The 19,984-nt window shown below is 41.8% G+C and overlaps 1 protein-coding gene across 1 annotated transcript; it reads right to left on the minus strand.

The window, feature by feature from the left end:
• Window positions 1–7,635: 7,635 nt before the first annotated feature.
• Window positions 7,636–17,646, minus strand: LOC121541180 (bile salt-activated lipase-like). The gene is made up of 11 exons (XM_041850158.2): window positions 17,363–17,646; window positions 16,701–16,851; window positions 16,381–16,500; window positions 15,759–15,956; window positions 14,532–14,662; window positions 13,825–13,932; window positions 13,613–13,727; window positions 11,602–11,788; window positions 9,984–10,184; window positions 9,662–9,871; window positions 7,636–7,911 (listed from the first exon to the last, which is right to left on the minus strand). The coding sequence occupies exons 1-11, from the start codon at window positions 17,432–17,434 to the stop codon at window positions 7,737–7,739; spliced, it is 1,668 nt and encodes a 555-aa protein (XP_041706092.2). The 5' UTR covers window positions 17,435–17,646; the 3' UTR covers window positions 7,636–7,736.
• Window positions 17,647–19,984: the final 2,338 nt, after the last annotated feature.

The raw sequence follows: 19,984 nt of genomic DNA on the forward strand, positions 1-19,984 counted from the left end.
TAACTTATTTTAATCTAATCTTTTTCTCCTAACCTTTAAAAACCTTTTCCACTGATTTATTCACAAAATCCCTTTACCACCAAATTTTTTGAATATGTGATTGGGAAAGTCCCCACCTGTTTCTGACTTCTTTACACAGACTTGGCAAACGACTAAACACCTTTTAGCCTAGCCTGAAATCTCTTGGTGTAAGAATGTAACCCAGAATAACAGTCACCCCTTTTAACTTTATTTTTCAGACAGATTGTCTAATAGGCAGAATAATAGATTATCATCCTTCCTATGATATTATCTTTTTAAGCAAATATGATTCCCAAAAACCCTACTTTTTAAAATCCTCTACCAGACAGCCGTCTAGTGTACATCTTATTGTACAATTCAATTTACACCATGCATCTCTTCCCAACACTGCAACAGATTTATGTCCTAATATTAGTATGTCTATTTTAATTTCTCTTTGATTTTTATAGCAGAGCTCCATTGGTTCCCTAAGAGTAATTAACTGTTTACTACCTCAAATCCCTATCCTAATTAGTCAATTTTACATAGTGAGATGTTTAACCTCTTTAGGCTGAACACAGATAAGTTTTTCCACTATTCACCATCACTTCTAATGGTCGGTTGTTTTTACTTTAATTGTTAGATATTTTCTCTTCTCTAATCGGTGCTATCAGCTGGCACCCCCCTTTGTATCTTCTAGGCACTAACAGGTGATCTTCACTTGCTCCTTTATCTTCCTCTGTTGTTTTCTCCTGGCGCATTTCCATCACAGGTAAAGTGACCAACCTGTCCATAATTATAACAGTCTTCTGAAAGTTGCTGGAAGTGTAGCTGAAATCTTCCTCCTCCTTCTAAGCCTTCTCGTCCTCTTCCTCTCCAATTCTGTGTCTGTCCAGAAACTGGCTGTGGATATGGAACACCTGGTACCCCCCTTGACTGGTACAATTGCATTTGATATTGTTCAGTTGAAGCTGTAACAGTGATTGTTGATTTGGTTCACTCTGATTCTTCATAACCAAAGCTTCTCTTCTCCACCAGTTGTATGATTGAGTTTTCTGAGAGCTTCTTGATCCTGTTCTTTCTTGCTGAGATATATGTATTCTTCAACAGCTTATATTCTAAGTTCTGTCCTCAAAATATCATCTTCCATCATCTTCTTACTTCTCTTCAGCTGCTTGGCCTCAATGTATTCTTCTTCTCCTCCAATTCCTGGGATTATTTTCTCAGCAGTTTCTCCTCTTCTGTATCTTCAGCGTCTCGAGCTGTTCCTCTAGCTCTCTTACCTCTCCCAAAGTCCTCGCTTCCTCCAGGCCTGATAAGCCTCGGTCTATATCTCCTTCTATTTCTTCTGTGCCAGTCCTTGTAGGATAAAATCCTCTTGAACATAAAGCACCTTTAATCTCCAAATCTTCATCGCTTTCTTCATCTTTGCTTTCATCAGAGATCAAATCTCGTGTATCCTTCTTCCTTCAACTTCCATCAGAGATCAAATCTCTAGTATCCTTCTTCTTTCCAACTTCCTTCTGATCACAGAGTCATATCCACCCATGATCTCTTCTCAATCACTCATCTTCATCATCCTCATCCTCTTTAACCTCACTCTTCTCTTCCAGACATCTCATTTCCTTCCTTCTGGAGTTTTGGATTCATCTTTATCGTTGTTTCTGCTTGTCCTCTATCTATTATTCGTTCATCTCCATCTCTGATGCAACAATCACCCTCCTGGATGATCCCTGGAAGTTGAGGATAAACATCCCTAAGCTCTACTCCCTTCTCGTAAGGTGGGTGTCATTTTGCTGAATCCGTATGTGAGAAAGGTATACTAACTTCTGCCATTAGTTTTCCTAACACTACTTTAGTTAAAGGATCACTATTTTGTACTATATCAATCGGTGTAATCACCTTCATATAGCCTTGCTGTCCTTTCTCCCCATTGTAACTACTCTTTTATATTCCTTTATTATGAATTATCTTATTTTAGACTATATAGCCTATGGCTTCCCCCCTGTAATTATTAATATAAACCTAAACAACCCAAAAAAAAAAAAAAAAAAAAAGTTTTATAAATCAATCAAAAATCATGAATAATTAAAACAAATTTTTATTCCTATATCCTATGTCACCAATTTATCAATTAGTGGTGGCTATCTTACCACAACCCATCAAATGCAAGTAAATGTAAGTTAGTCAACTTCAAAGCAATCCCAAAAACAAAGCCTGTAACCCCTTGCTCTATAACCCCTAAATATCTTAAATTTACAGAATAATGTCAGTCCTTGATTCCCAACACAATTGTAATCAAACCCCAGTGATGCACAGAGCCTCCAAAATGCAATTTTTAATGAAATAGTATTTGCCAAGCCTATGTGAAATGGTCATAACATCAAATATTTTGTAAGGGATGATTTTGTGAACTAGCCTGATATCTGATCCTCTGCCGCGTCACACCTTGTCACGTGACGCACGTCAGTCACACGTTAGCCCCTCCTCTCTCCTGTCATATCGTCCTATTGCTCCTCTCATATGACAGAAGAACAGAGACACAGAATAACATTTTAGTAGTTAATGCAATCACTGAGTTATTTCAACCATATTCAATATTCCTTCGTTTTACACTCGCTCTAAGAATTAACTCAGGAATAATTATAGATCGCTCAAAAACATTTTTATTTTATTTATTTTAATCGTCATTTAATTTAATTTATTATAATCCGTCAACATATCTCTCTCTCATTTATCAATTCAATAGGTCACAAAAACAGTTTCATCTTTAACCATCCGCCGATGTAACAACTAGAAGATTCGTGTTAAAATCTCTCCTCTGTCTGTCTATTTCTCCCCTTGCAGGGTAACCCCAGATGGGACCTATGACCTTTACCCACAATGCCGTGTTTTGTAGGCTTAGCACAACCGCATGTCGTAGTTTTAGCGCCGTAAAATCATGCACATGCGCACATCCATTCAAAAATACTTTTTCACCGTGGAAGGGAGATTTTCTACTCCCTCCCCAAACAGACAGAATAACAGTCCCGCTTTACCTCCGGTTTCCCCTCATAGTCAAACAACATTTAACAGCGCTCACAAAACATATAACCTGACTTACACACACAGAAACAAGTTTAAGAGACTTTAATCCATCGCAATGGGGTCTCTAAGGATATCCGTTAGCATGTAGCACGCAACACAATTAGCATTTAGCATTAGCATTTAGCATTAGCCGCTATGTACAATGTAGCATGACCCACACTCCAGCATTTAGAATTAGCCTTAGCCGCTATGTACCACGTGGCCTGAACCACAATCAAGCACTTAGAATTAGCCTTAGCCTTTAGCTAACTGCGGCCTACCACACAAATAAATATCCTGCATTGTGCCCAAATCATTATTCATATCTCCGCTAACTTTATGCTGCCTTGAGCCATGAATATCATATCGAGCGGTTACCCCCAACATATCTCCCGTCGGCTATAAGAGGAGTATAACATAGATACAATCGTTCAACTCATGGTTCCCAGAACCAACCTGACGAAGTCTAATACATCGCCCAGGATTTGTAGCCCACTCCTGCGAGTCGCCCCGTTTCGAGGTCTTTAACAGATTCACAATGCCATAAATATGTATACGTATATCTGCCTTTATTCACTACCAATCCTATTATTTACCGTTTACCCATCAACCAAATTTAGAATATTTATTTCAGCCTCCTAGTCAACAGCAATAACGCCACCCGAGGCACGGTCGTAATGGTACATCTCTCCAGTGTACACAAGTCGTATCCAATCTAACAAGCTCCGAAGCGGTAAGAAAAACTCACCCTTGTCTGGCCATGCTTCAAAGCGAGTTAGCCTGGCGGCTGACTGAAACAAAGGAGAGGTGCAGACCAGCCCCACGTTGGGCGCCATTTGTCGTATCGAGTGAGTGGTGGTAATTATTGCTGATAAACAAAGGAGTCCGCTTAAGCTGTACCTTGATTAGAAGTCTTTATTCATTATCACAAGCTTACAGCATAAGTTTACAGACTCGCGAGGTCTGGAGAGCAGTGTCCTCCAATTCTAATGGCTGCTCTGCCCTTTCATCGTTTAACCCCTATTTATAAACAATGCAAAAAGATGGGTGGCTCCCTCTTCTGGCCAATCACCAGTCTCCCCTGGGACGTCACCCTCCAAACGGCTACATTTGACCTAACATAACCAACATTCCATTTCTTCAAGAAAAACATTTAACAAAGGCATAATCCCAATACACGACAGATGCATTTCAGATAGGCCTACATTTTTGTAAATGTTTTATGTAGGAGCAATACCGTGTGTAGGCAAACTTTCACTCTTATCATTAATTTGCATTACACAGTCATTGTGTGATAGGCTGCTGTAAAAGTGATGTCAATACGATGAAAATGACACAGCCTACTTTTTCGCCCCCTCCCTGCTCTCTTGCTATAGCGTGTGTGAGTTGCTCTCAGAATGGGCATTTACTCTTATTCGAAGCAGATTCAAATTAGCTACTGCCATGTAGGACATTTCACGTCAGCTATGACTATAGAATATGCACTTAGTTTGATTTAGTTTGCCTTTCTGAAACTCTCCAACACAGAAAATATTGCGCACCTGGAGAAGTAGCGGCTTGGTTATGCTCATTGCATAGTGTCACAAATTCGACAGAAATGTAGCCTATAGTTTTAATTATAGATGTTTAAGCTATGAAGCCTGTAAGAATCTTTGATAAGCTAGTGGTGCTCATCCTGTCGAGCTGATCTGTGCGTGTTGGTAGGTGCAAATTATATGTAGGCCTACTGCAGCTAACGCTGCATTTCTGATACACATGATGTAGTGGGGCGCATATCTTGTGTTATTATATAAAGCTATGGTTGTTGATGTGCACGGCTACATTTCAGATACATAGAAAAAAAACATTAGAACAGTAGTAGGACCAATCTACCTTGTGTTATTAGGGCTCTAAAGCAATACTAGTTGTTGTCCCCCCACCCCATGGATTTAAAATGCCCCCTCAGGCATGTCATCCTGGAGCCGGGCCTTCTCTCTCTCACACACACACACACACACACACACACACACACACACACACACACACACACACACACATACACACACACACAGCTTGATAGGTTTTTTTTTTTTTTTTTTTTTTCGTATTTCATTAAATAAATAAAAAAGATTGTAAAACAACTATATTTTACTTGGCCTACAGTGCCTTCAGAAAGTAATCATGTTTGTTGCGTTACAGCCTGAATTCAAAATTGATGAAATAGATCACACAATACCCCATAATGACAAGTGAAAACATGTTTCTTTCAAAATGTATTGAAAATGAAATACAGAAATATCTCATTTACTGTATTTACTATATACAGTTGAAGTCTGTATGAAAAAAAATATGTATGCACTCACTAACTGTAAGTTGTTCTGGATAAGAGCGTCTCCTAAATGACTAAAATGTAAAATGTAAATGTAAAGTTGGAAGTTTACATACACTTAGGTCATTAAAACTCGTTTTTCAACCACTCCACACATTTCTTGTTAACAAACTATAGTTTTGGCAAGTCGGTTAGGACATCTACTTGGTGCATGACACAAGTAATTTTTCCAACAATTGTTTACAGACAGATTGTTTCACTTATAATTCACTGTATCACAATTCCAGTGGGTCAGAAGTTTACATAAACTAAGTTGACTGTGCCTTTGAACAGCTTGGTAAATTCCAGAAAATGATGTCATGGCTTTAGAAGCTTCTGATAAGCTAATTGACATCATTTGAGTCAATTGGAGGTGTACATCTATGGATGTATTTCAAGGCCTAACTTCAAACTCAGTGCCTCTTTGTTTGACATCATGGTAAAATCAAAAGAAATCAGCCAAGACCTCAGAAAAATAATTGTAGACACCCACAAGTCTGGTTCATCCTTGGGAGAAATTTACAAATGCCTGAAGGTACCACGTTCATCTGCACAAACAATAGTACGCAAGTATAAACACCATGGGACTACGCAGCCGTCATACCACTCAGGAAGGAGACGCGTTCTGTCTCCTAGAGATGAACGTATTTGCTGCGAAAAGTGCAAATCAATCCCAGATCAACAGCAAAGGACCCTGTGAAGATGCTGGAGGAAACAGGTACAAAAGTATCTATATCCACAGTAAAACGAGTCCTATATCGACATAACTTGAAAGGCCGCTCAGCAAGGAAGAACCACTGCTCCAAAACCGCCATAAAGAAGCCAGACTACGGTTTGCAACTGCACATGGGGACAAAGATCGTACTTTTTGGAGAAATGTCCTCTGGTCTGATGAAACAGAAGTAGAACTGTTTGGCATAATGACAATTGTTATGTTTGAAGAAAATAGGGGGTTGCTTGCAAGCCGAAGAACACCATCCCAACCGTGAAGCACGGGGGTGGCAGCATCATGCTGTGGGGGTGCTTTACTGCAGGAGGGAGTGGTGCACTTCACAAAATAGATGGCATCATGAGGAAGGAAAATTATGTGGATATATTGAAGCAACATCTCAAGACATCAGTCAGGAAGTTAAAGCTTGGTCGCAAATGGGCCTTCCAAATGGACAATGACCCCAAGCATACTTCCAAAGTTGTGGCAAATTGGCTTAAGGACAACAAAGTCAAGGTATTGGAGTGGTCATCACAAAGTCCTGACCTCAATCCTATAGAAAATGTATGGGCAGAACTGAAAAAGCATGTGCGAGCAAGGAGGCCTACAAACCTGACTCAGTTACACCAGCTCTGTCAAGAGGAATAGGCCAAAATTCACCCAACGTATTGTGGGAAGCTTGTGGAAGGCTACCCGAAACGTTTGACCCAAGTTAAACAATTTAAAGGCAATGCTACCAAATACTAATTGAGTGTATGTAAACTTCTGACCCACTGGGAATGTGATGAAAGAAATAAAAGCTGATATAAATAATTATCTCTACTATTATTCTGACATTTCACAATCTTAAAATAAATTGGTGATCCTAACTGACCTAAAACAGGGAAGTTTTACTAGGATTAAATGTCAGGAATTGTGAAAAACTGAGTTGAAATGTATTTGGTTAAGGTGTATGTAAACTTCCGACTTCAACTGTATATACAAAAGTATGTGGACACCCCTTGGTGGCAAAAATAACTATTGCAACTAATCAGAGAAAAACAACTCCAATGTAAATTCTGATGATACAACTTGGATGAATAAATCTACCCCAACATACTGTTTCTTTCACCATTGGGCTTTGATAAAAATGTGAATATTAATTGGTAGGAGTTCATAATGTCCACATAAGATCATTTCTGGATAAATACAAACAATGCCTTTCACTGGTGGACAGAGGGGTATAATACCAAGCAGGATCAATGAGTTAGCCAGCTAACGTGCCTAAATATACGTTTTATTCTTTTGGAAGATAAGCTTGAAATGGGCGTGGTCTAATTGACTCAAAAACCAAAAACACATATCTACGTTTAGATTTCTTATTGAACCAGAAAATCTGGTTGTCTATCAAAGTTAGCTGGCTAACTCATTGATCCTGCTTTGTGGTATACCCCTCTGGCCAGTATTAAAAACAGAACACAGGGTAGACTTAATTGCATTAATTTAATTTGTCAATGAAGAAAACATTGTTACAATCAGAAATGCATCTGTGATACTGATATTTGTGACATGACAAGACCAATCTGTATAGCCATGAATGATGCATCAGGGAGTCTGTGCTCAGTGAGAGCTACCTCAGACGGAGGGCAGGCTGGGCAAGATGTTAGACCACCAGTTCACAAAGCGCACCCTCATCTTCTCATGGACGTAGTTCCTGTTCATGTCAGCATTGATCTCCAGGTATTTTTGCCCAGAGGTGGTGTATGCAGGCCAGGTCACAGGCACCTTAGACTCCCCCTTGTTGGGGTCTCTGTGGCGGGAAAGGGGTTGATGGTAAGAAAAACATAATGGTCAGAACATTAGATTTATTATAGTTTTCGTGAGGATAACATCACTTATACAGTAATCACACCCAATGGGGGAAATACAGTGGGGGAAAAAAGTATTTAGTCAGCCACCAATTGTGCATGTTCTCCCACTTAAAAAGATGAGAGAGGCCTGTAATTTTCATCATAGGTACACGTCAACTATGACAGACAAAATTAGAAGAAAAAAATCCTGAAAATCACATTGTAGGATTTGTAATGAATTTATTTGCAAATTATGGTGGAAAATAAGTATTTGGTCAATAACAAAAGTTTCTCAATACTTTGTTATATACCCTTTGTTGGCAATGACACAGGTCAAACGTTTTCTGTAAGTCTTCACAAGGTTTTCACACACTGTTGCTGGTATTTTGGCCCATTCCTCCATGCAGATCTCCTCTAGAGCAGTGATGTTTTGGGGCTATCGCTGGGCAACACAGACTTTCAACTCCCTCCAAAGATTTTCTATGGGGTTGAGATCTGGAGACTGGCTAGGCCACTCCAGGACCTTGAAATGCTTCTTACGAAGCCACTCCTTCGTTGCCCGGGCGGTGTGTTTGGGATCATTGTCATGCTGAAAGACCCAGCCACGTTTCATCTTCAATGCCCTTGCTGATGGAAGGCGGTTTTCACTCAAAATCTCACGATACATGGCCCCATTCATTCTTTCCTTTACACGGATCAGTCGTCCTGGTCCCTTTGCAGAAAAACAGCCCCAAAGCATGATGTTTCCACCCCCAAGCTTCACAGTAGGTATGGTGTTCTTTGGATGCAACTCAGCATTCTTTGTCCTCCAAACACGACGAGTTGAGTTTTTACCAAAAAGTTCTATTTTGGTTTCATCTGACCATATGACATTCTCCCAATCCTCTTCTGGGTCATCCAAATGCACTCTAGCAAACTTCAGACGGGCCTGGACATGTACTGGCTTAAGCAGGGGGACACGTCTGGCACTGCAGGATTTGAGTCCCTGGCGGCGTAATGTGTTACTGATGGTAGGCTTTGTTACTTTGGTCCCAGCTCTCTGCAGGTCATTCACTAGGTTCCCCCGTGTGGTTCTGGGATTTTTGCTCACCGTTCTTGTGATCATTTTGACCCCACGGGGTGAGATCTTGCGTGGAGCCCCAGATCGAGGGAGATTATCAGTGGTCTTGTATGTCTTCCATTTCCTAATAATTGCTTCCACAGTTGATTTCTTCAAACCAAGCTGCTTACCTATTGCAGATTCAGTCTTCCCAGCCTGGTGCAGGTCTACAATTTTGTTTTTGGTGTCCTTTGACAGTTCTTTGGTCTTGGCCATAGTGGAGTTTGGAGTGTGACTGTTTGAGGTTGTGGACAGGTGTCTTTTATACTGATAAGTTCAAACAGGTGCCATTAATACAGGTAACGAGTGGAGGACAGAGGAGCCTCTTAAAGAAGAAGTTACAGGTCTGTGAGAGCCAGAATCTTGCTTGTTTGTAGGTGACCAAATACTTATTTTCCACCATAATTTGCAAATAAATTCATTAAAAATCCTACAATGTGATTTTCTGGATTTTTTTTCCTCAATTTGTCTGTCATAGTTGACGTGTACCTATGATGAAAATTACAGGCCTCTCTCATCTTTTTAAGTGGGAGAACATGCACAATTGGTGGCTGACTAAATACTTTTTTCCTCCACTGTATATATATGATTGCATTGCAGCCCTTTTTTACCCAGTCCTGGCGAAGTTGGTCCAGTAGGCAATAATGTATCTGGAGACGTCGCGGTGGCTGGGCCAGTATGCCAGGGGTGTGGTGAAGGGCTTGCCGAACACATACTGCAGGTCATCAGCATGGTCAGCCTCCATCCAGCTGGGATAAGGTTGGACTATCCCGGCCATGCGGCTGGGTACCGAAAACAGGTAGGAGTAGGTGTGTGCAGATCTGGGATAGGGCAAGGAGGGGAGGAATGATTAGATATCAGATATGTAATGCTAGGATGGGAAACAAACTGGGTGAAAAGGGCTGTGCTACAGTAACAATGAGGTAGACTTACTGGGCATTAGAGGCGTGCAGGTAGAGCGCAACCTGGGTAGGAACTAGGAAGATGTAGTCAGTTTCGATCATAACAACGGTCTTCTTCATTGTGTTCTGGCTAGGCTTGTCTCCCCAGTCGGCCGTGTACTCTGCAAAAGCGTTGTTGGTAGCGGCCTCTCCCTTCTTAGTCAAAGAACCCAAGAGCAGTTTCACGTCTGACCTGCAGTGAGAAAGTGGAAGAGAGATGCACTATATATACAAAAGTATGTGGACACCCCTTCTATTTCAGCCACACCCGTTGCTGACAGGTGTATAAAATTGAGCACACTGCAATGCAAACATTGGCAGTAGAATGGCCTTACTGAAGAGCTCAGTGACTTTCATTGTGGCACCGTCATAGGATGCCACCTTTCCAACTAGTCAGTTCGGAAAATTTCTGCCCTGCTAGAGCTGCCCCGTTCAACTGTAAGTGCTGTTATTGTGAAGTGGAAACGTCTAGGAGCAACAACGGCTCAGTCGGGAGCTTCATGAAATGGGTATCCATGGCCAAGCAGCCGCACACAAGCCTAAGATCACCATACGCAATGCCAAGCGTCGGCTGGAGCAGTGTAAAGCTCGCCGCCATTGGACTCTGGAGCAGTGGAAATCCGTTCTCTGGAGTAAAGAATTACGCTTCACCATCTGGCGAATCTGGGTTTGGTGGATGCCAGGAGAACGCTACCTGCCCCAATGCGTAAAGACAACTGTAAAGTTTGGTGGAGGAGGAATAATGGTCTGGGGCTGTTTTTCATGGTTCGGGCTAGGCCCCTTAGTTCCAGTGAAGGGAAATCTTAACGTTACAGCAGATAATGAAATTCTAGATTATTCTGTGCTTCCAACTTTGTGGCAACAGTTTGCGGAAGGCCCTTTCCTGTTTCAGCATGACAATACCCCTGTGCACAAAGCGAGTTCCATACAGAAATGGTTTGTCGGGATTGCGGTGGAAGAACTTGACTGGCCTTGACTGGAGGCTGTTATAGCAGCAAAGGGGCGACCAACTCCATATTAATGCTCATGATTTTGGAATGAGATGTTCGACAAGTAGGTGTCCATATACTTTTGGTCATGTAGTGTACCTCTATATTGTTTTATGTCCTGCGGATTCGTGAAGAAAATTGATATGTTAAACGGGAAAGTGAGCCTGTCAGGTAGCCTTCATTCATGCACAGCAACCAGCCTAGCTGATGCGATGCTGTGCAATATTCCTTATTTTTTACCACTTTTTTTCTCTGGCCTATATTGATTTAGTCATCCTCATTTTGGCCATCCTACAAGGTAAAAATGTCAATTACTTTTTAACAGATTATGGTAGAAACATGAGGTTTGGATTATTGGTTTTCTTAGAGGGGTATCTACAAAATTAACATATAATTTTACCCATTGGTCAAAATATGCGTTTGTGATTGGACACCCTAGAGATTAGGCTCAACATATAACAACCCCTTCTGAAGCTCACTGTGTTAGGGACCTGGCTGAAGACAGAACCCTCTTGGTTCTGTAAAATCTGCTGTCCCATTTAAGCTACACCATGCACATGGCCAACACCGAACAGAGTGCCCTCTTCCTCCCAGGTAACCAATCAGCCCATAGCCACTCACACAGGGACGTTTGCAATTAGGTTGTTGATTTCGGGGACGTCCTGGCTAGCGAAGAGGTGGGCATCCATGCTGTTGACCCCGGCGAGGTAGTCGATGTCAGCGGCATTGTGGAACAGGTTACCTGGGTGATCAGGCAGGAAGTCCCCGTCGATCACAGGGGAGAGGACCAGGTTGTCTACCATGGGGGCTGGAGAAGGCAGGCAGAGACAGACATACCTTTTGATGCTATTGGCAGGACATGGCCATCACCAAATTACTGTGTAAAATGGTGGGCTGAGGAGATACAGTGGGGAAAAAAAGTATTTAGTCAGCCACCAATTGTGCAAGTTCTCCCACTTAAAAAGATGAGAGAGGCCTGTAATTTTCATCACAGGTACACGTCAACTATGACAGACAAAATTAGAAAAAAAAATCCAGAAAATCACATTGTAGGATTTTTAATGAATTTATTGGCATATGATGGTGGAAAATAAGTATTTGGTCAATAACAAAAGTTTCTCAATACTTTGTTATATACCCTTTGTTGGCAATGACACAGGTCAAACGTTTTCTGTAAGTCTTCACAAGGTTTTCACACACTGTTGCTGGTATTTTGGCCCATTCCTCCATGCAGATCTCCTCTAGAGCAGTGATGTTTTGGGGCTGTCGCTGGGCAACACAGACTTTCAACTCCCTCCAAAGATTTTCTATGGGGGTTGAGATCTGGAGACTGGCTAGGCCACTCCAGGACCTTGAAATGCTTCTTACGAAGCCACTCCTTCGTTGCCCGGGCGGTGTGTTTGGGATCATTGTCATGCTGAAAGACCCAGCCACGTTTCATCTTCAATGCCCTTGCTGATGGAAGGAGGGTTTCACTCAAAATCTCACGATACATGGCCCCATTCATTCTTTCCTTTACACGGATCAGTCGTCCTGGTCCCTTTGCAGAAAAACAGCCCCAAAGCATGATGTTTCCAACCCCATGCTTCACAGTAGGTATGGTGTTCTTTGGCTGCAACTCAGCATTCTTTGTCCTCCAAACATGACGAGTTGAGTTTTTACCAAAAAGTTATATTTTGGTTTCATCTGACCATATGACATTCTCCCAATCCTCTTCTGGATCATCCAAATGCACTTCAGACGGGCCTGGACATGTACTGGCTTAAGCAGGGGGACACGTCTCGCACTGCAGGATTTGAGTCCCTGGCGGCGTAGTGTGTTACTGATGGTTGGCTTTGTTACTTTGGTCCCAGCTCTCAGCAGGTCATTCACTAGGTCCCCCCCGTGTGGTTCTGGGATTTTTGCTCACCGTTCTTGTGATCATTTTGACCCCACGGGGTGAGATCTTGCATGGAGCCCCAGATCGAGGGAGATTATCAGTGGTCTTGTATGTCTTCCATTTCCTAATAATTGCTCCCACAGTTGATTTCTTCAAACCAAGCTGCTTACCTGTTGCAGATTCAGTCTTCCCAGCCTGGTGCAGGTCTACAATTTTGTTTTTGGTGTCCTTTGACAGCTCTTTGGTCTTGGCCATTGTGAAGTTTGGAGTGTGACTGTTTGAGGTTGTGGACAGGTGTCTTTTATACTGATAACAAGTTCAAACAGGTGCCATTAATACAGGTAACGAGTGGAGGACAGAGGAGCCTCTTAAAGAAGAAGTTACAGGTCTGTGAGAGCCAGAAATCTTGCTTGTTTGTAGGTGACCAAATACTTATTTTCCACCATAATTTGCAAATAAATTCATTAAAAATCCTACAATGGGATTTTCTGGATTTTTTTTTCTCAATTTGTCTGTCATAGTTGACGTGTACCTATGATGAAAATTACAGGCCTCTCTCATCTTTTTAAGTGGGAGAACTTGCACAATTGGTGGCTGACTAAATACTTTTTTGCCCCACTGTATGTGAGTGTCAGGCTAATGCTCATCTATACAGTTATCATTACAGGCATCAATGCATGCAAATCACATCCTCCTTAGCGTCTTGCTCACAGTGTGCCACATCCCTGTATATTAATCTCAGTGAATACTCACTGGAGGGAGAACCACTCAGGGACGTGGTACCAGCCAGGGTGAGAACCTTAGCGTCAATAAGCTTCAGGCAGGCCATCATCTGATCATCCTTGGGGCAGCCCACCTTCTCAGCTACCTAAAGAGACAGAAAGGGGGATGCGACATCCCTTTAACAGCCAATATCCCTCTCTGTCAGTCCATATTCCACCTCATTGTTACAGACGTACACATACCTTCTCTGCAAAGGCACGGGGGTTCCTGTTGATAGCCCAGGGGCAGAGAGCAACACCACTCTGGGAGATTGCCCTGCGGATCAGCCCTTTGTTATGGGGAGAAAGTGTCTGTGTGGTGGTAAAGTACATTCAAACTCAAATTAGTACATTGCATTTACTACATTATCATTTGCTAACCAGTTAATACTGTGGACAGAGCATCCAAGCAGAATGGCATATCTGTACCTATCTTTGCTGACAATCAAAACAGGAGAACCCTGCTTAATGCTTACACATATCTAACTATCTAAAAAGTTAAACATTAAAAAGGTCTGAAGTACAAGTGTTTTACATCAACCTTTTTATTAGACACAGGACACAGAGTTCTCAGAGGTCTCAGGAACTTGTGACAAACAGCTGACTATGTACAGGACATCATGGTCCCAAATAAAGAAGCAGAAATCTCACTGTTCTCATTATTAAATATATCACCACCCTACCAACTAAGTTCATAGACACAACAGTTAACAGAAACTAGACACTGTGACAATAAACTTATGCTTTATGACAGGAAGACACTGAATAATCATGACATTTTAATGAAGAGTATATAACATTGAGACTGAAGAAACATCATTCTACTATACTTTTTTTTGTATTTTGACAAGCCTACCTTTTCCCTGAAAGCTCTGTATTAAAACTGTTACTCTCCTTTTTTAATCCCACACCTGGAGGCTGGAGCTAACAGCGCCGGCAGACTCCCCGAAGACGGTGAGGTTGTTGGGGTCTCCTCCGAAGGCGCGGATGTTCCTGTTTACCCAAGCAATGGCAGCATGCTGGTCCCACAAACCATAGTTACCTGACATGGACGACAGCTCTGTGAGCCAGCAGCAGTACTCTACCTACTAATCTTCCGTGGGCAGATTCTGCGTGTCAGGGCCGGCTCCAGGCATAAGCGACATAAGCAGTCGCTTATGGAACTCAGTCTGGGGTCTCAACTTACTGTTGAGAGTTAGAATAGTAGAATACACAAGGTGCAATTGCAAAATGTGGTTGTGCATCAGCAGTTTTTCTCTTGTTATGTCAGTCACTTACAGCCACTCAATTAGCCATGTCAGCTAAGAATGTTTTTGATTGGTAAGTTAGTCTAGCCAGCTATCTAAACTTGTAGTAATCATTACCGAATACCGATTGGGCTTGCAGGCCATGTGCCGAGGGGACTTGATCTCCAGGGTGCCCTCATTGATTTTGTTTGTCACTCTCACTCAGATATCATTAACATGGTGTAAGTTTTGGCTAAATGTGTAGAATTGCAGGAAATGTGCATTAAAACTGCAAAAATGTCTCTCCACACCATTGCTAAATGGGTAGAGTTTCCATTTGCGAGGGCGAAGACTTCGTATTTGATGGAACTCTCAATTTCTAACACATACAGTATAAACACAAAGTTAATGTAATCACGACGCTGACCGAATTACTCAAGATTTTACTTCCGGGTTAAGAGAGATTATCTACCTACTAACATCTGGCTCCAACAAAATGGCTAATGTTTCTGAAAGAGCCAGTTGATTACTAAAAGTTACATAAACACAGTATTCTTAACCCTCCCGTTGTCCTAGGGTCAAAATGACCCGCCACTGTGTTGAACCAACTTTATTTAATTTTTATATAATTTTTATATTTTGGGGATCATTTGTGAGAAGGAGGCAGTGATACTTTCTTTAAAGTCTCACTGCCTCCTTCTCACAAATTATCCCAAAAATATAAAAATTAAATAAAGTTGGTTCAACACAGTGGCGGGTCATTTTGACCCTAGGACAACGGGAGGGTTAAACAGTATTATCAAATAGTGGATTTAGTCACTGATGTGACACCGATTGTGCCATGGCCACCCTCCCACCCACCCACCCACCTAGCCAGCCAGCCGGCCAGGCAAAGCCTTGATTGACACCTACCAGGTCCGCTGGCATCTCCAGAGCTGAGGAAGCCCAGGGTGCCCACACGGTAACCCAGGGTCACCACAATTACGTTGCCTCTGTTAGCGATCTCCTCCCCGTCATACAGATAGTTATCCAGAAAGTTAGCGCCCATAGAGCCTCCAACCTGGAAACCACCTCCATAGATCCACACCATTACTGGCAGATCAGTCGAGACTAGAAATAAATGGAGAGATATTTCAATAAATTTGTAGAATTACACGATATAGTCATATTATTATTAGTATTACTACACATCAGCAGTTCATACTGTATGGGGCTGATGCCTTATTAGCTGATGTCCTGCTCTAGTGACAGGTAAAGACACAGGCACAGGTGTAGGATCAACATTTGAGCCAGTTTGCTACAGTAGGAAAATAATTCTGCAGCAACAGAAAATGTGAATTATTATGTGGATTATAGTCAATGGACATTTTCGTGTGGGTTTATACCATTTTCGTAAGGGAAAATCAAGTCTGAAATTTCAAAGTGGAAATTACAAACTTCAGAAGCTTTTTTAATCCTCAAATGCACTACAAGTTTTAGTTCTACTGCAACTGGGTGATCAAATTAAGATCCTACATCTGTACATAATACATACCGCTGCTGCCCTGAGGGACCCATATGTTCAGGTAGAGGCAGTCCTCTTGGCCACGGGTGTCAGACTGGAGCAGGTTCAGCTGCATACACCTCGGTTTGAACTTAGTGGCCATGAGAACACCTGGAAGGAGACACAGGGAGAAGCAGTCAGTCAACTGAGATGAGTGTTAGTAAAAGTAAGGTCTGATATGGTCCAATACATGGCTGTTCAATATTTATTTTACAATCTGCTTCAGTATTACTACATTGTTATGTACAATTAACATGATATTCCTTGTTGATTGGATAGACATCTAAGGCATTTCGTTTTCTGGTACCCACCATCCCATCCAGGGTGACGCTTGGGCTTCTCAAACTTGCCGGGCTTGTCAGCGAAGGGGATTCCTTTAAAGACGTCCATGGTGCGGAAGAGTCCATCAGAATTGATGTTCTTCCCCTGCACCATGCCTCCCTCAGTGTACACCACTCCAAGCTACACATCCACACCCAAAGGGCAGATATCAACTCATTAAACATGAAGTAATATGTGCATGTGTAAAGTGTGAAACTGTTTTTGTAAAAGGCACAAATCTATTCAGTGTTGCTGTTTTATGGATGTAGTGTAGTGTCATTGTTTTTCGTTGTTTATTAGTACGAACTGTTGCAAAAAAGGTGTTCAGCTGTTGAATTCACACTACTTGTCAACCTATTGCTGATTAACATGTAGCGCAGGATACGTTCTTAAGCCTTTGTGTTTTACTGTTGTATACTTTCTCAGTATAAACAATTTTATACTTAGTAGCCTTTATTTTGTCAAACTACATTTCTATTGTATCTTTTTCACCTCAACGAGGTGATCAATACCACAGATAGTAATACAAAACATTATAGCTACATTAAAACAGCTACATTAACAAATATCATATTTGGAAATTTGTTTTACTAAAAAAAGCTAATTATTTCTTTAATTACAGTAAAGTTTAAATTATTATTATTGGACTTACAGTGGCAGCAGAGGCGGACCCCAGGAACAGGGCAGAAGAAACCAAAATCCCCAGCATCTTAATAATGCTCATCCAGAGACACCGTTAGCACACCTTTTATACAGGAGGAGACCCCTCCCTCCCATATTATACCATCACGGAGCCTGTTCTGTTCCAGACAGAGTTTCTCAATGTCCATAAAGGTGCCCACAGATTAAGTTTTTACTGCTCCTAGCAGAACTCGGCGAGGCGAAAGTGAATGTCTGTGCTCGCTAGTGCTGAGCGATTAGCGCTTTTCGAGTTTGGTTTTGGTTTGATTCTGAAAAAATTATCACGGTTTTCGATTTCAATTATATATTTTTTTTAATTAAATGTGCTATACATTATGTGAGTTCAATGCTGTAACCCAGATTAAAACAATTAATAAAAGTCCCATGATGGTAGTGACTGCTTTTCACTTATTAACCATTATTTATTCACATTACTTTAATTTAATAAAATATTTCAGTAGTGTATATTCCATTTGTTTTATTTGATGACTATTATTTCATTCCAAATCATCATCTCATCTCTACAGAGCTGCTGCCCAGTGTTTCCACTGCAGCCATTTATGTGGTGCTGCGCCATGGCCCAAAGAATATGGAACATGAAAAAGGTGCAGACTGAGATTAAAGTGCAGACTGTCAGGTTTCATTTGAGGGTATTTTCATGCATAGCGGGTGAACCATTTAGAAATTACAGCAAGTTTTGTACAAAGTCCCCCCATTTTAGGGGACCAAAAGTTTTGGGACAAATTCCCTTACAGTGCATTCGGAAAGTATTCAGACCCCTTTACTTTTTCCTCATTTTGCTACATTACAGCCTTATTCTAAAATTGATTAAATGTGGGGGGGTTTTCTCACCAATCTACACACAATACCCTGACTAGTCTCCCAGTCCATGCCACAGAAAAAAATCCCCACAGCATGATGCTGCCACCACCATAGCCGTAGATATGGTGCCAGGTTTCCTCCAGACATGACACTTGGCATTCAGGCCAAAGAGTTCAATATTGGTTTCATCCGACCAGAGAATCTTGTTTCTAATGGTCTGAGAGTCTTTAGGTGCCTTTTGGCAAACTCCAAGCAGGCTGTTATGTGCCTTTTACTGAGGAGTGGCTTCTGTCTGGCCACTCTACCATAAAGGCCTGATCGGTGGAATGCTGCAGACATGGTTGTCCTTCTGGAAGGTTCTCCCATCTCCACAGAGGAACTCTGGAGCTCTGTCAGAGTGACCATCGGGTTCTTGGTCACCTCCCTGACCAAGGCCCTTCTCCCCCGATTGCTCAGTTTGGCCGGACAGCCACCTCTAGGAAGAGTCTTGGTGGTTCCAAACTTCTTCCATTTAAGAATGATGGAGGCCGCTGTGTTTTTGGGGACCTTCAATGCTGCAGAAATTTCTTGGTATCCTTCACCAGATCTGTGCCTCGACACAATCCTGTTTCGGAGCTCTACGGACAATTCCTTCGACATCATGGCTTGGTTTTTGCCCTGACATGCACTGTCAACTGTGGGACCTTATATAGACAGGTGTGTACCTTTCCAAATCATGTCCAATCAATTTAATTTACCACAGGTGGACTCCAATCAAGTTGAGAAACATCTCATGGATGGATCAATGGAAACAGGACGCACCTGAGCTCAATTTCGAGTCTCATTGTCAGCGTCTGGGTGCAGTGGGGAAACGGAATCAGGCGCAGGACACAGAACTGAGAATAAATGGCTTTACTCGACTCCAAATAAATATAGCAAACCCTCCACGCAGGGAAGAGCAAAAACAACAGCTCAACAGACGACGTAACAAAGAACAATAACGCACACACCCAGAAGGGAAAACAGAGGTAATATAGGGAAACTAATAAGCCTAATGAGTAACAGGTGTGAACAATACAGACAGAACTAGTGAGACACAGAAACATCGATCGGTGGCAGCTAGTACTCCGGTGACGACGACCGCCGAAGCCTGCCCGAACGAGGAGGAGGGGCAGCCTCGGCCGTATCCGTGACACTCATAGCAAAAGGTCTGAATACTTACGTAAATAAGGTATTTCTGTTTTTTATTTGTACGATTATTTTGTGCCCAAAATAAAATAATGGTAAATAATGTACTGTGTCATTTTGGTGACACTTTTATTATAAATAAGAATATAATATATTTCTAAACACTTCTACATTAGTGGGGATGCTACCATGATTATGGATAGTCCTAAATTAATCGTGAATAACGATGAGAGAGTAAGTTGCAGACGCACAAATATCAAAGTGCTGGAGTACAGAGCCAAAACAACAAAAAAGGTGTCACTGTCCCAATACTTTTGGAGCTCATTGTATTTACCTAGTCGGCTTGATGTTGTGTGTTCTATGCAAGATAAATATTCCTCTCGAGGCACATTCATGAGTGTCATAGGGTGGGAAACATGCATTCTGACAAGTGGTCAATGCACAATAATTCTTGAAATCGTGGGGGATTAAACTGCAGTTTTAATGGCATTTGTTAAAAGGAGGGGGATCCCAGCTTTCCATTCATACTTTCTCAACTCCTAAGTATGCACAGTTTTTAGCAGCAGCATGGTTGAGAGTGCATAGGGGAGAGTGGGGCTAAATG

Source organism: Coregonus clupeaformis, chromosome 27, assembly GCF_020615455.1.
Source record: "Coregonus clupeaformis isolate EN_2021a chromosome 27, ASM2061545v1, whole genome shotgun sequence".
Taxonomy (NCBI): Eukaryota; Metazoa; Chordata; class Actinopteri; order Salmoniformes; family Salmonidae; genus Coregonus; species Coregonus clupeaformis.